Source organism: Drosophila rhopaloa, unplaced genomic scaffold (genome assembly GCF_018152115.1).
Source record: "Drosophila rhopaloa isolate 14029-0021.01 unplaced genomic scaffold, ASM1815211v1 contig_2, whole genome shotgun sequence".
Taxonomy (NCBI): Eukaryota; Metazoa; Arthropoda; class Insecta; order Diptera; family Drosophilidae; genus Drosophila; species Drosophila rhopaloa.
The window spans coordinates 26530460-26544347 of NW_025335083.1; the positions used below are offsets into that span (position 1 = coordinate 26530460).

At 41.4% G+C, this 13888-nt stretch overlaps 3 protein-coding genes across 5 annotated transcripts; 1 reads left to right on the forward strand and 2 right to left on the reverse strand.

Annotated features, from left to right (window-relative positions):
- Window positions 1–918: 918 nt before the first annotated feature.
- On the reverse strand, window positions 919–9035 carry LOC108049120 (phosphatidylinositol 3-kinase regulatory subunit gamma). 2 transcript variants are annotated; one of them, XM_017130190.2, is made up of 4 exons: window positions 8907–9035; window positions 8518–8573; window positions 6983–7868; window positions 919–4162 (listed from the first exon to the last, which is right to left on the reverse strand). In XM_017130190.2, coding segments are annotated over exons 2-4 (1515 nt in total). In that variant the 5' UTR covers window positions 8519–8573; window positions 8907–9035; the 3' UTR covers window positions 919–3534. The 2 variants fall into 2 exon arrangements, with proteins under 2 accessions (XP_016985679.1, XP_016985678.1); XM_017130189.2 differs by having other exon boundaries at window positions 8958–9000.
- A 360-nt stretch (window positions 9036–9395) lies between these two features.
- Window positions 9396–11947, reverse strand: LOC108049133 (stress-induced-phosphoprotein 1). Its single transcript, XM_017130208.2, has 4 exons — window positions 11785–11947; window positions 11449–11731; window positions 10268–11375; window positions 9396–9874 (listed from the first exon to the last, which is right to left on the reverse strand). Exons 1-4 carry the CDS (start codon window positions 11791–11793, stop codon window positions 9802–9804), a joined length of 1473 nt encoding a protein of 490 aa, XP_016985697.1. The 5' UTR covers window positions 11794–11947; the 3' UTR covers window positions 9396–9801.
- A 264-nt stretch (window positions 11948–12211) lies between these two features.
- LOC108049104 (splicing factor U2af 38 kDa subunit) lies at window positions 12212–13746 on the forward strand. 2 transcript variants are annotated; one of them, XM_017130167.2, is made up of 3 exons: window positions 12212–12444; window positions 12512–13314; window positions 13381–13746. In XM_017130167.2, the coding sequence occupies exons 1-2, from the start codon at window positions 12401–12403 to the stop codon at window positions 13287–13289; spliced, it is 822 nt and encodes a 273-aa protein (XP_016985656.1). In that variant the 5' UTR covers window positions 12212–12400; the 3' UTR covers window positions 13290–13314; window positions 13381–13746. The 2 variants fall into 2 exon arrangements, with proteins under 2 accessions (XP_016985656.1, XP_016985655.1); XM_017130166.2 differs by having other exon boundaries at window positions 12512–13746.
- Window positions 13747–13888: the final 142 nt, after the last annotated feature.

Consider the following 13888-nt stretch of genomic DNA (forward strand, 5'->3'; position numbering starts at 1 on the left):
ATTAACTATTTTGTAAAAACTTTATCGCCTCTTTACTCCAAATGATAAACTTTAAAGCTAAGATCTTTTTAGTGCCTTAAATTAAAGGAAAAGTTGTTTGACTTTACAAAATCAACCTCATGGTTTAATAAAGTAATCTTTTATAGGCAGGGTCAAAAACTCGTTTGTTAAGATTAAGGAAAGAAAGCTATTCGGATCTATGACTTTGAGCGGCCAGGAAAGCGTAAAGATCGTATAAAAAGATAATGCCAAGCCCCAGATCTCCTCAAAATAGATTAAAGTTAAAGATAAGAAGGACTTTGGTAACGATACTCACTTGCAATGATGCTGTCTACAAACGACTTACTCCTAGAAAAAATCAATCGATTTGAAAAGTCAACTAACAAGCCTTTCGCTTAGGGAAGGGATTATTACATATATCATACGAGAAAGTTAAAAGCACCCAAAAGTCCATTGGCATACTAAGATATATATTTCCCTAGACTAAATGGTTGTTTTTGACTTTTCAAACCGATTGATTATTTCTAGGAGCAGGTTTGTAGAATACGATCTTAACCCTCTTACGATCTTAAAACCATTTTAACTTTAAAAATACCATTGCAGAATTTGTCAGCCCCGATATATCTGGTAGTTCGAAGATCAAGGGCTCAAAAACATAGGCTGTATGATATCCAGGTCAGTCTAATACGATTTCCGCAAAATTTGAAGCCAGACACTTATGAAGTGCATGTTTACCTCCGAACCATCGTCGGACTCGTGATATTCGCTTTTCTTTTTTGTTTTGTTTTATTTTTGCGATAGCTTTTTGCCCAGCTCAGCGGATAACAGTCGTCAAAGGTTCATTGAAAGCATAACCCACAGCGAAATATTTATGAAACCTGAGGAAAAACTCCATTACAACTAAAGAATCGGTTAAAACTTTTTGTAGATGTTGCTTTTCTTTCGATTTTATTATGGTTTTTTCTCGTTTATGTTATTTACGAACATTTTTCTTAGACACAAATACAAATACGTACAATGTTTTCTTCGATTTCTTTCATCTCTTTAAAAAACTACTACAAAAAATGGTTGTTGCTGTTGTTTCAGTTGTGGTTACTGTTAGCACTTAAAGATCTACAACATATAGCATTCTAGAGCATACATATTTAATAGGTATGTGTGGGTAAATATCTATATATATATTTATATATATATACATAAATATATTCATATAAAAAAATACAACAAATTTGCAATTCGTTTCACATTTAGTTTCGTCGCCTTCCATTGTTTTAATTTTTAAGTCTTCTTGTTCCGATCTACGCCAATAATGCAGACGCGAAGCAGAGATAGAAAATTTCACACACAAATATTTCCTTTTAACATTTAGGTATGGCAAAAAGTCATCTTCTATCAGTTTTCAATCATAGTTGATGATGTCGATCAATCATATTTTGAATACATTTAATCCTCCTCTGCTACTTGCTCTCTTTTTGTTCTTATTTTTGTTTTGTTTTCGTTTTTATTATTTTTTGTGTGTTATTTTTTGTTTGAAACGCATTTTACAAACTAAAATTAAAACTTATAAATACTACAACGTACGAGATCCGCCAAAATCTCATAGAATTTAAGCAAAATGAAACACACAAGTTACAATTTAAATAAATTAAATTAAGAATTACACGTAAAGTATAAACTAATGATTATATATATATAGAAATATCTGAAAAACGCCCCAGGGTTTGTGTGTGCTTGTTAGTGGATCGCTCGAATTCAATACCGATTTAAGGAGAATGCAAACAGGAAGCTTGAAAGGTTTTCAACTGGCTTAGATCATTAGAGTGGCACAAGAGAACAAGGGAAATCAAAAAAATACCCATTCCCAAAAACAATTTTAACGTTAAACAAAAAATTCGCAGTAATTATTTTGCAGCTGTAATTTTAGGCAAAAATATAAAAAACGAGGTTTATTGTAGTTAATGAAATATAATTTCATAAGGAAAGAATATTTAAAAAAAAACGCCTAACAGGTGGGTAAACTTGCATTCCTATTTAAATGCTAAATATCAGTTGAGTAAAATGAAAACTTAATCAGCGTTTTTGCCTATTGCAGCGGTTTATTGTATGGGCAACTATTTGTCTTTTTTCCTGTTTCTTTCCTTGTATAAATTAATAAATATTAAAAATTTAATTATTACATTTTCGATTGCACTTTGTTTTTGTTTAGCTTGTTGCTGTTTTTTTTTGTATTTGTGTGTGAAGTTCTCTTGAATTAATTTTTGTTCTTTGTACATATTTTCTTTGTTTCAACTCAGTGTTTATGTGTTACGTGTGGTTGTTTTTATGAAAGTTAAAGCTTTCTTATTGACCAAACAAAAAAACAATTTAAGGGAAATTACTATTTTAGCAACACTCAACTGATCACATGCAGTAAACGTACGTAGATTTCACTTAGAACTACTTCGAATCAATCATAATATAACAACAAATATTAGAGCAAGGGGTGGGGCGCAAGGTGGTTGCGGGTGTCGGTTATCAAAACCTTAACCTGATTTCGCAAACGTTTCGCCAGCGGCTGCTCCTTTGTTTCGCTTTTAGAATATTTACATGAACACGAATAAATGCGCTGAAGAAATGCAGAAAATTTCTTCACGATCCTTCCCCGCCCCTTGTGACAACGCGCAGCGTGATAACAATAATTATAAGGGAAACAGGAGAGGGAGCTGATACAACAACAGATAGCTTGACTTATCAATTATCACGCGAAATGCAGTATTACAAAAAATATATATGTATATAAGTATGTATATAAAATTAATCATACTTGTAATATTACTAAGATTACTTGCTCAATTAGAAATTTTCGTTCATCGACCAAAAGCTTCTAGCAAGCCATTAAAACATAATCACCACAAATTTTTACTCGGTTGTGTTTCTTTTTTCTGTTTTTATAGCCTTCTGATTCTGAGGGGAAGGCGGGGGACAGTTGGACTGCCAGCGCCATCCATCACACACAAAAAATATTCATAGATATATAGCATATGTAGCCTATATATGGCGATGTACATACTCGATAATGGCCGAAATAATAGCACTGCAACAGTAACTCTTACTAGTAATTCGGTTTTCTTTGAACTCTCATTAATTAATATCGAAACTCTAAGAGCTGAAACATCTAAGGTAAGAAGATAATGTTGTGACAGGGAACGTTTTTTCAGTTGAAAATATTATCTTGGCAGTTGGGCTTATTAAACAACTAATTTGAATACATGTTAAAGTAATCGAAAACAGCCCTTGCTAAGCGATTCTTTCGAAAAGAAAGCTGCTTGCTTAATGATTTAACTTTGAACCTAAAATGAAATTGTGTGACTTGTAAGGCATTCTTAAGAAAGACTTAGGCTTTCAACAGAGCCTGCAATGCTATTATTTAGACCGCAACCGGGTTTATATCTAGAGATAGAGAGAGTTAGGGCTTTGGAGCAAACTAGATTTAGAGAAATAGATAGCTAGCCTGAGGTTGGGGGCGTGTTCAACGGGACAATAGATGCGCGGCTCCTACTGCGAAGTGCTGAAACTTGAGGGTGAAATGGAGGCGGGAGGAGTCTCCGTTTCATGGCCCCCCAATCCGTCCACCTGATCGTGATCCCGGGACCGACTCGTTGGAATCGGAACACTACTGGCCATCATTGGCCGCCTTAGCGTGGCCGCCTGCTCGTACTCCAGGTCCATCTCCTCTTGCAACTGGGCCAAGATCTGCTGTGGATTTTGCTTCCAGAACAAAACGGGCCAGCGCAACGTTGTGGTCAACGTGTCGTTGTGCTCCTCCAGCGAATTGTTGGCATAGTGCTCCACCAGCTTCTTTAGCGATGGATATATGTTGTAGGGGGCGGCAAATCCAAAACCGCTCTCCGTCTCGTAAATAATACAATGTTGCACAGTGCTCTTGCAGGCAATCGACAGAGCATAGTGACCCGCATCTCTCGCCCGAATCAGGAAAGTGCCCGGTGGCGATCCTATCAGAAGGTCCTCCGCATCTCGGCGCTTGGCATCCTTCAGCAGCCAAAGGGATTCGTTGCTGTGGGGCTGATTTGACACTGTCTCGTAGTGCTGCAACCACTTGTCGAAGCCCATTTCGAGGATCGTCTTTAGATCGTCGTCCTTGAGGTTGAAGCCTTTCAGACGCCTAAAGGAAAACAAGAATTTGTGACCGAAAGTTAGTGGAGCTCATACATATTTTTTACACAATGTGTTTGGCATTACAAAAGAAAGTTTTCTAAGAAAAAAGGATTAAGGAACACATTAGTAGTCACTTTACGTGCAGTAAGAGAAAACGACTGTCCAAACTAAACTTAAATTTTTTTGTGGAATATGGTGTAAGATATGTAAAACTTCAGTACAGTCAAAACTTTTCCTGGAGAGAACTGGAAACAAATTATTGGTTTTAAAAACCATTTTTCGCAAATATATTGAACACAAACTTTATGGAGGCGTGGTGTACGTGACCTTCTAGGCGTGGCTAATCTGCTACTAATTCGGGTTACCCTCATGACGATGGCTCCATATCTAATCAGTTCGAAATTTATATAGACGTTTCCAATTTAATTAAATTTCGAAATGAAATTTATTTTACTAAATGACGTTTTCAAAAAGAAAAAAGCTATTGATATTTTTGTTCACCTAAAATTACAAAATTAATTTAATTTTTATTGAGGAGGTATCGATGACTAGCCATTAAGTTTGATTTTCCCTGATATAGATGCAACATCTACCCGTTTGCAATTTCAACTGACGGCGAAACTCTTGATAACCAAATGCGACTGCCGTGATCCGGCCGCCGTTTGGTCTACGAAAGTCTAGACTCGTTGGTTTCCGCATCACGATGAGACGATCAGGCAATCAGGGGGACTCTTTGTTGGCCGGCTGGCTGGCTATCCAAGTGACTAAGTCGCAAAGGCGCGATAAGCGTAAGGCAGGGTGATATCATGAATCTTCGAAGCGATGAAACTAAGATAGGACAAACTAAGATAGCACCGCCAAAAGACCTTTATCTAATCTGGTCGTGGTAAAGTGGGAGAGCAGGAGACTTGAAGGCTTTTAGCTCATGACGGTGAACGTCTAATCTCGATAAGTTTGGAGACACAAAAGCCTGCTGGCCTCAAGCAAAGGTTTGCAAAGACCAGAGAGAGACATGGGGTATATAGAAGAGAAGAAGCTCAGAGAGAATTATTAAGCACTCGGCAGACTTTTAATGCCTGATAAGCGTAGCTATCTTTAGCAAGGCGCTAGCCCTATCTAGAGGCCTCTTCCCTCCTTCTACTTGCCACTTTTCCTTCGCTGACACTCGCGCTTCCACACTCTAGGTTATAACCATAGAGCCGAGTAAACTCATCCAACGATGACGTACTCCCAAGTGTAAAGGCCTGTTGCTAGGCGAAAGTCATTTTTTTGCTTTTTGGTTTTCGCCCTAGACCGAACGTCCGGAGATTGTGGGAAGCGCGGAGATGGATCCAAAGAAGTGAACAAGTTTCGCTAATCACAAAAAGAATAAGGAGATGAAATACCTCATGTGGTCCGTTTAAAAAAAAGACTCAGCAAATTGTGCTTGAAATTCTACGTAAATTGCCGGAATAAATACTTATTTTCCAGAATAAAAAGGATCATTTATTTCCAATTACCAACCTAATTCTAATGTAGCACTGAGAAATTATTAAGTTAAATTTATATAACAAAAGACTTAACTTGTACATACTAATCTATTAAAAAAACATTATTCATCAAATAAATACAGTTTTATTGTGTCCTTGGTATGCAAATAACAATTTCACAAATGTTAAGGCATATCCATAAACAGACGATAAAGTTATCTAAATATTTGAAATAAATTCTTCAACGTTTAAAAGTCACCACCACTCGAAATGACCTTGATAAGGCAAAATAATATATACTACCCAAATACAAACAAATATTGCACATAGCAATCCGATAAAAGCTTTGATTTGGAGACGAAAATCCAAGAGTTGCAAATCACGCAGATAAGAAAGGTGGGATAAGGTTCTCATATATTCCAGTTCGGGAGGGGTTACTTGTCGTCCCCTCCAGCAAGGAATAAATGTTCTTACAGTTGCTGTTTACTGGGTCGAACCTTGTAACTTTCAAAGTTATATTGCTTTTGGAGTATTTTATTTGATTTCGAAGTCATTAAGAGCGTAAGTTTTCCTGTGATATATTTTAGTTAGTAATCCCTGAGAAGCCGGCCTGTATTATAGGAAAATTGCACGACAGGGGTAAATGGAAAAGGCGAATGGTCAGGCACGTAGACGCTTCGCTGGCGTGGAGAATTCGGGAGATGAGCGGGCGGAAGCGGGTTCCGTTAACATTGTTATGCCATTATAATCGGTATCGTATCGTATCAGTCAGACGAACTGCCGACACTCCGACCGAATGAGTGATCGGCGTCTGAGACGCTTGTAAAATGAACCAGAACCGTTGGGGAGCGTTAAAATTCCTTTCCTCTGACTGAAAACTGCAAACTGCAATCATGTGGCAAAGGGGTATTCTCAATCCCGTTCATCTTCGATGTCCTGATTTTGTGGATAGTCGTTTCTATGCGACCTTTTGTGTAAGAGATCCTTTGTGTTCAAGCTGATTTTACAACTTGCAATTGTAAATTGTTATTGACGTAGTTTTTGGGATTGTTTTTATTTATTTCTCATAGGATTTTCACTTAAGCATTTGTTATAAACAAAACCAGTAGACCAATATTCCATTATAAATGGTTGAAGGTTAGTCATACTGCCGAAAAATGCCCTGACACGCTGTTAAAAAATGGTCTCGGTTAACAAATACTAAAAAGTTTAAAACAGTTTACAGTCAAAAACAACTGAAGCGATATATAATTGCAATAAAAAGGAATATTTTCTATCGCTACCTTATGCAATGCTTTTTTTAAAGTGAGTACATTTATATGCTTGTATTTGTGAAAAGTTTTAAGAAATGAACTTACTCAATGTACTTGTCCTTCCGCAACTGCAATACCTGGAGTTCCGGCTTAAGGGCGTTGATCTGTCGCTCAAGCAGCAGTTCCTCCTTCTTTTTGTTTTCCATGTACTGGTTTAGGACCTGTCCCTTGGCCTGAAGCACTTCGAGCAGGTTGAGGAGGCTCTGTTTGTTCTCCTGCAGACTCCGACGGGTGTTGGCATTGGCCGCAGCGGATGCGGACCCGGGGCTTGCATCTCCGGGACCTCCCGCCTCAGTTGACGGGCCGACGGCCGGGACCTTCATAAAGGATTCATTGAGCTTGATTTGATTGCGGAATATCGTTTCCGCATTGCCAAAGACACTCTGGTGCATCTTTTTCTCCTGCAACTCCTCCCGAATCGCATTGAAGGAGTTTCGCTTCTGCTCGAGATTCTGCTCAAGGTTCTGGAGCAGCTGGCAGGTACGAATAAAGTCGTTGCTCAGCAGACAGAGATCCCCGTGCGGCTGGGACTCATCGTCCTCGCAGGTTCGCACAATGGGATTGCTCAACGTTATGTCCAGCGCCTTGTTATACATGCTTAGAGAGTTCTCCTTGTAGTAGTTGATCATCTCCACCACCGAGTTGAATAGATTTTTTTCGATGAACCCGTACTTGCGCTCCATGTGGCAGATCTTGATCAGCTTCTCGCTGCCGTCCTTCATCAGGGTCAATGTGTACTCGCCCTTTTTGGAGAGCGCGTCACGCACCAGGAAGCTGCCGTCAGGCTTTCCGTGCAGGATACTCTTGGCCACCTCCCGGGATATCCGGCCCCAGTACCAGGGTGCCAGGCGCAGCTCGTCTTCGTTGGGATCGACCAGCGATCCGGGCGCCTGCGGCCGCATGGTCGAATAGTGCAGCGGGGAAGGTTGCACTGAAAAATACAACACATTTGTAGCATTAGCAATCCTACGTGGAGGACACGATCTAATATATTTGAGAAAAGTATGCATGAAGTTATGAATCTTATTTTAGAGACTAAATCATAATATATTTGCTTTATTCCCTCTTAAAATTGTATTAAGTTTTTAAATTCAAGCTCGTTTTCCGACTAAAAGAAAATCCCATCAGAATAGCAGAAATAACTTATCGGGAGTTAAATCCGGTATGTAATTCGGGGTTTTGCAGCAAAATATCTTTAAGCTTTTATACTTAATTCCATTAGCTCCTAATGATTGTATCTTGAATCAGAGACTATAAAGCAACATACTAATACCAAGCAAACTTCTGCCAATCCTATGATGATATTAATTTGGCTAAACATTGGACCTAATCAGCTGCGAAAAGTATACTCTCTACTCGTCTCTCAAGGAATCAATGGCACGGAGCGTTATTGCTTCCCAATTTGATATTGCCCACATATTGCTCCCAACAGAAGCAACAACAACTCGGTGTAAAAACGAGGCATGTAATCGCTGGCGTCCCGGCTCGCTCTCACTCTCGCCCCCATCCGCCCCACTATCTCTCTCTCGGTCTAACGTGCTCGGGCCTGTTGCCAAGCGCCCCGAAACGCAAATACTCACTTTTTGTAACTCTTCTAGCGGTTTTTAAATGAGTTGAAATTCCTGCGATGCGGATGCTGGAAAGGTGGACCAAAAAACAATGGATTTCTGGTTGCGGGGACTACTCGCTTCTCGATTCGCTATATAGCTATAGCTCACCACCACCAGCGAATGGAACACATCTTTCTATATTCTTGATTTCGCGATTCGACGGAACACTGACACACACACACCGACGCACATGCACGCATATACGCACCAACACCAAGCACACGATGGACACTACGACACACTAGTTAAAAAAATTGGTTGGCTTAAGGTTCGAATTTTTGTGCTTTTTACGCTCTTTTCGGATCTTATCGTTGGCGTGGAAATTTCTCAACCATAGCTGGATCAAAACATTCACGTACGGCACTTTTGGACGACAGAAATCGGGGTTTAATCACAATATATCAGCACACCATAATTTTCTTGAGTAGAAATCGTGCAGTGTTGGACAGCGCTGTTGTTGCCATGCCACTTGCTGAGAGCAGGACCTTGCCAACACTGGCGGTTTCCTGTGTTGGCCATGGCGAAACTACGTAACGGTTGGGGCTAATGACGTTAGCATCGAATTTTAATATTAATTATAATTGTTTGAGCACCAATAGTTTGATGGAATGCAAATATATTCCTTATGAACTGCTGAAAAGTTTAAATTATGTCTTTAATAAATTTATTTTTATTTCAAATGATCTCTATCAAAACTTATATAAATTCAATAATTTTTAAATTAGGTATTTAATTAATTTGGCGGCCCTTGAAAAAACGTAAGATGATAACCAGATGTTAATGCTTGACACTCTTTGTGGGCGTTGCAAAATTTTCAACACTTGGGCGGGAAATTCAAAGTCATTGGCTACCATTCTTTGACTCATTTATTTTACATTCAAAAACTTATTTTAGAGCTAAGCTACAGCATATTTATTGTAGTAAGAAAATAAGGACCTTGACGTTTGGAGGCTACTCCATCCATCTGCGTAAATCAACTAGGCAGACATTTATCAATGATTTTGTTTTTTCCTTTTAGTTTTTATTTCATTAGTTAGTGGTAGTTATCGTCGTTCTGCGTTTAGGCGTTGCGATTTCTAAGGTAATTACGTTTAGCATTAATTGTGGCCCGTTTTATCAAAAACGATTATTTAACCAGCTTAGAGGTGCCATACATTTTTTTATAATGCATATTATAGGGAATTTGTCTCCTGAATGTTTATCAATATGGTTTGTGTGAGTTAGTGAGTGTGTGTGCTTGTGGGGGCGGAGTGCCTAGTGTATCTGAATGATTCCCGATTCCAGCAGTTTCATTATCTTATCGGCGATGGCTGGATTCTGCAAGTGTCTGCAAATAAAAAGTGGTTTATTAAAAGCGAGTTCAAACACATTTGTACCAGATACTCGAGGAAATAGGGATGTAATTCTAGATTTATATGAGTATTTAATGATTTTTATATAAGGACCTTAAATATAAAGTGCTGAGGTATACAAATTAATTTACGCCCCTTTATATTTTCTCATTCCTTCAAAAAGTTTCAAATATAACCTTGCAAAATTTAAAATCCAAGTCTCAAAATTAAACCATAAGCCTTTTCGAATTTAAAACTCAAGGCCTCAAAGCATTTAATAAATGCTAATTAAATTCAAGTGGGCTTGCACACCGTGAAAACCGAAAGTTTTAAGTCTCCGAACCGAGTAGCGGGTTACTCATGCTCCGCGAGTTTCAACAAGTACTTACTCTTTGACCGCATTGGGATCGTTCTGCATCTGCTCGAGAATCATGCGCATGGCCGGGTCCTTCAGAATTTGCTGGATCTCCGGGTCGGACATGGCGTTCTTAAGAACCTCCTGCGGATTTCGTTGGAAGTTCATCGAGCACTGGCGGTAGCCCTCTACGGCTTCTGCGTTGTTGGGGTCGAGCTCCAAGGCCTTTTGGTAAGCGGCCTGGGCCTTTGATTGTTGCTGCATGCCCTGCAGGATTTTTCCCTTGCGGATGTAGCCCTTGATAAACTTCTCGTCCAGCTTGATGCAAGTGTCGCAGTCCTTGAGGCCCAGATCGAAGGCGGCCAGCTTGGTGTAGCAGGCGGCACGATTGCTGTAAAGCTTGGGATCATCCGGGTTGCGCTTGATGGCCTCGGTGTAGTGCTTCACAGCATTGCTGTAGTCACCCTTCTTGAAGAAGTGGTTTCCCTGCTCCTTCTCCTCCTCGGCCTTCTCTGGATTGATGTAAGCTGTTCGCTCCTCCTCCTTGATCTTGGCCTCCACCTCGCTCAGCGAGGTCTTGATCTCCGGCGTGCGGTGTTCGGACATGGCTTTCTCGTAATACACCTTCGCCTGCTTGTAGTTCTCCAGCTTGCGATAGGTGTTGCCGATGCGGGCAAAGGACTTGGCTATCAGTTTAAAGTCGGCGCGACTCTCGCGTCCCACTTCGATGCCCTTTTCGCATTGCTTAATGCACTCCTCGAACTCCTTGCGCTCGAAGTGAACGGCAGCAATATTGTTGTAGAAAGTGATATCTGTGGGATCGTGATCGATGGCAGCATTGTAGTGTTTCAGGGCCGTCTCAAAGTCCTTTTTTTTGTAGGCGGCATTGCCCAGTTCCTTCTCTTTCTTGGCAAAGTACTTCTTCTTCTGCTCCTCTGTCATGTCCTCCACTCGTGGTTCAGCGGGTTTCTGGGGCTCAGGTGCTTTCGCAGGCGGAGGCGATGGGGCCCTTCGGCTGCGCATCTGCTGAGGATCAACATCCATGGGTATGTCCCCATGCGATTGCATGAAGTTCAAGGCCGAGGCAGTGATATCCTGGCGACCCTGCAGGAGTATAGCATTCTGCGGATCGTACTTGAGACCTGTTTGAGTAACCAAAGTGAGGTTAGGGTGATTCATTACTACATATGGCACATAGTCTGAACCTGGACTTACCCTCATTGTACGCTTCAAAGGCCTTCATGTAGTCATGCAGACCCGCAGCGGCGGCTCCTTTGCGTGAGTAACCCTTCGGCCAGGTGGGATTCAGGATGATGGTCCTTTCCGCATCTTCCAGGGCTTCCTGGAACTTACCGGCCTTGGCGAATGCCGCCGATCGGTTGCTGTAGAGCACATGGTTTTGGCCGTCCAGCGAGATGGCCTCTGTGTACGCCGCCACCGCCTCGTCGAATTTCTCGGCATTTAGCGCCTGGTTGCCCTTTTCTTTCAGTTCGTTCACCTGCAAAAACAGCAATGGCTTTAGGTGGCGATTCCCTTGTCCCGACTGCTTACCTTGTCCATTTCTGCTGGCGGAGCGGATGACGGTGGCTATTCACTGTCCTTGTTTCCTTTTTTATTGCTGAGTAAAACACGCTGCGAGTCGTGCCAGGTTAAAATGCGAAAAATGCCGACTTTTCTAGAAGTAAATCTCCAGGGTTGTCAATGTAGCATCGATTGAAATTGGTGTTTTTTTTAAACCGTGGTTCAGAACTTGGCTGCACATATGCGAAGACTCAGGTTTTCTTTATAGAATACAGATTTTTCTACAATCTAATTAATTAAATTATCAAAAAATCGGAAGCTTATAAAAAAATTATTGTAGGTTTTTCTTTAAAAAAATTTGACAAGAAATTCGGTGTTTCTTTTTTATATATCGATTGTTAAAAACTGACATAATCGATAGTATCGAAGAAACATCGATTTTTGTTGTAGCTCTGATTCAAAGCTGGCAACGCCGTGCAAATACGACCAGACGCTGCTTTTTTACGTGCGGCATCCGAAAATAATTGAAAATAGGCTGCAAATAAACGGGCGGTGCACATAATTGCAGTTCAAACGCGTTGCAGAGGCAAGCGCGCAGCGAAGTTACACATTTTGGCAGCAGCAACAACACAGCAAAGCCGCCACCATGGCCGAGTACTTGGCATCCATTTTTGGCACGGAAAAGGACAAGTGAGTCGAGTCGCATGGCATATTTATTATCCCGGGAAAAATGACTTAATTGCTTTTCATTCGACAGGGTTAACTGCTCGTTTTACTTCAAGATCGGCGCCTGCCGCCACGGCGACCGGTGCTCGAGAATCCACAACAAGCCCACCTTCTCGCAGACGGTGCTGCTCCAGAATCTATACGTGAATCCCCAGAACTCGGCCAAATCCGCGGACGGCTCCCATCTGGTGGCCAATGTCTCCGACGAGGAGATGCAGGAGCACTACGACAACTTCTTCGAGGACGTGTTCGTCGAGTGCGAGGACAAATACGGCGAGATCGAGGAAATGAACGTGTGCGACAACTTGGGCGATCACCTGGTCGGCAATGTCTACATCAAATTCCGGAACGAGGCAGATGCGGAGAAGGCGGCAAACGATTTGAATAACCGGTGGTTCGGTGGACGGCCGGTCTACTCGGAACTGTCACCAGTCACCGATTTCCGCGAGGCCTGCTGTCGACAGTACGAGATGGGCGAGTGCACCCGCTCCGGCTTCTGCAATTTCATGCACTTGAAGCCCATTTCTCGGGAGCTGAGGCGGTACCTCTACTCCCGCCGCCGCCGAGCCCGCTCCCGTTCCCGCTCCCCTGGTCGCCGTCGGGGATCCCGCAGCAGGTCAAGATCCCCGGGGCGACGCGGAGGCGGAAGGGGCGACGGCGTTGGCGGAGGAAACTACTTGAACAACGAGCGGGACAACATGCGCGGCAATGATCGCGGCAACGATCGCGATCGCCGTAAAGGAGGCGGCGGCGGTGGTGGCGGAGGAGGAGGAGGCGGTGGTGGCGGCGGCGGCGGTGGACGGTATTAAATATCCTGGACATTTTTTCAACACGGTAACAACTGAGAGAGACAGCAATCGATAAGCAAAAACGTATCGTGTATTTTATTTTTTGCGTTAGTTTTCCACGTTTTTAATATCACTTCGGAGGAGAGACGAGAAGAGGAGGAGGAAGGAAAAGAATGATGGGGTGTTCTACCACCACCTATGTACAAACCCCCCGCGAAATACTTTACCGAGCGCCCATTAGAATTGTAATTTACTATACACACATTCGTAATAATAAAATTGAGTAATACTATATGTATACAGAAAAAAAGGAAGCTGGATTGTAGTTGTCATGAAAAAAAAGGTACGTATGGTACACAACATACAATGATTAGAGCAAAAATTGACTTATTGTACTGACTTATTTTACTGTAAGCCATAGTTTAATTATCTATAAGTTAGGTATTCATTAAATATTCTGTATTTCTTGTGTTACACACTGGAACTGAAGTTTCCTTCTGGACTTAGCACATATGAATATGATTAATTAGGCTTTTCTAAGCTAACTTGCCGCTGCCATTGCGCAAATCAGCTCTTGAATTAGGGCCATTTAAAATTTAAGTAAATTACTTAAAAAAATA

Excerpts from the sequence above, each read along its gene's own strand:
- LOC108049120 (XM_017130190.2), bottom strand. Across the intron at positions 4,163-6,982 it reads CGGAAGGACAAGTACATTGA|GCGTCTGAAAGGCTTCAACC; the intron begins GTAAGTTCATTT and ends GTTTTCCTTTAG.
- LOC108049133 (XM_017130208.2), bottom strand. Across the intron at positions 11,376-11,448 it reads CTTTGAAGCGTACAATGAGG|GTCTCAAGTACGATCCGCAG; the intron begins GTAAGTCCAGGT and ends TTACTCAAACAG. Across the intron at positions 9,875-10,267 it reads GATCCCAATGCGGTCAAAGA|ACACTTGCAGAATCCAGCCA; the intron begins GTAAGTACTTGT and ends TTTTATTTGCAG.
- LOC108049104 (XM_017130166.2), top strand. The coding sequence starts at position 12,401 with ATGGCCGAGTACTTGGCATCCATTTTTGGCACGGAAAAGGACAA. Across the intron at positions 12,445-12,511 it reads TTTGGCACGGAAAAGGACAA|GGTTAACTGCTCGTTTTACT; the intron begins GTGAGTCGAGTC and ends TTCATTCGACAG.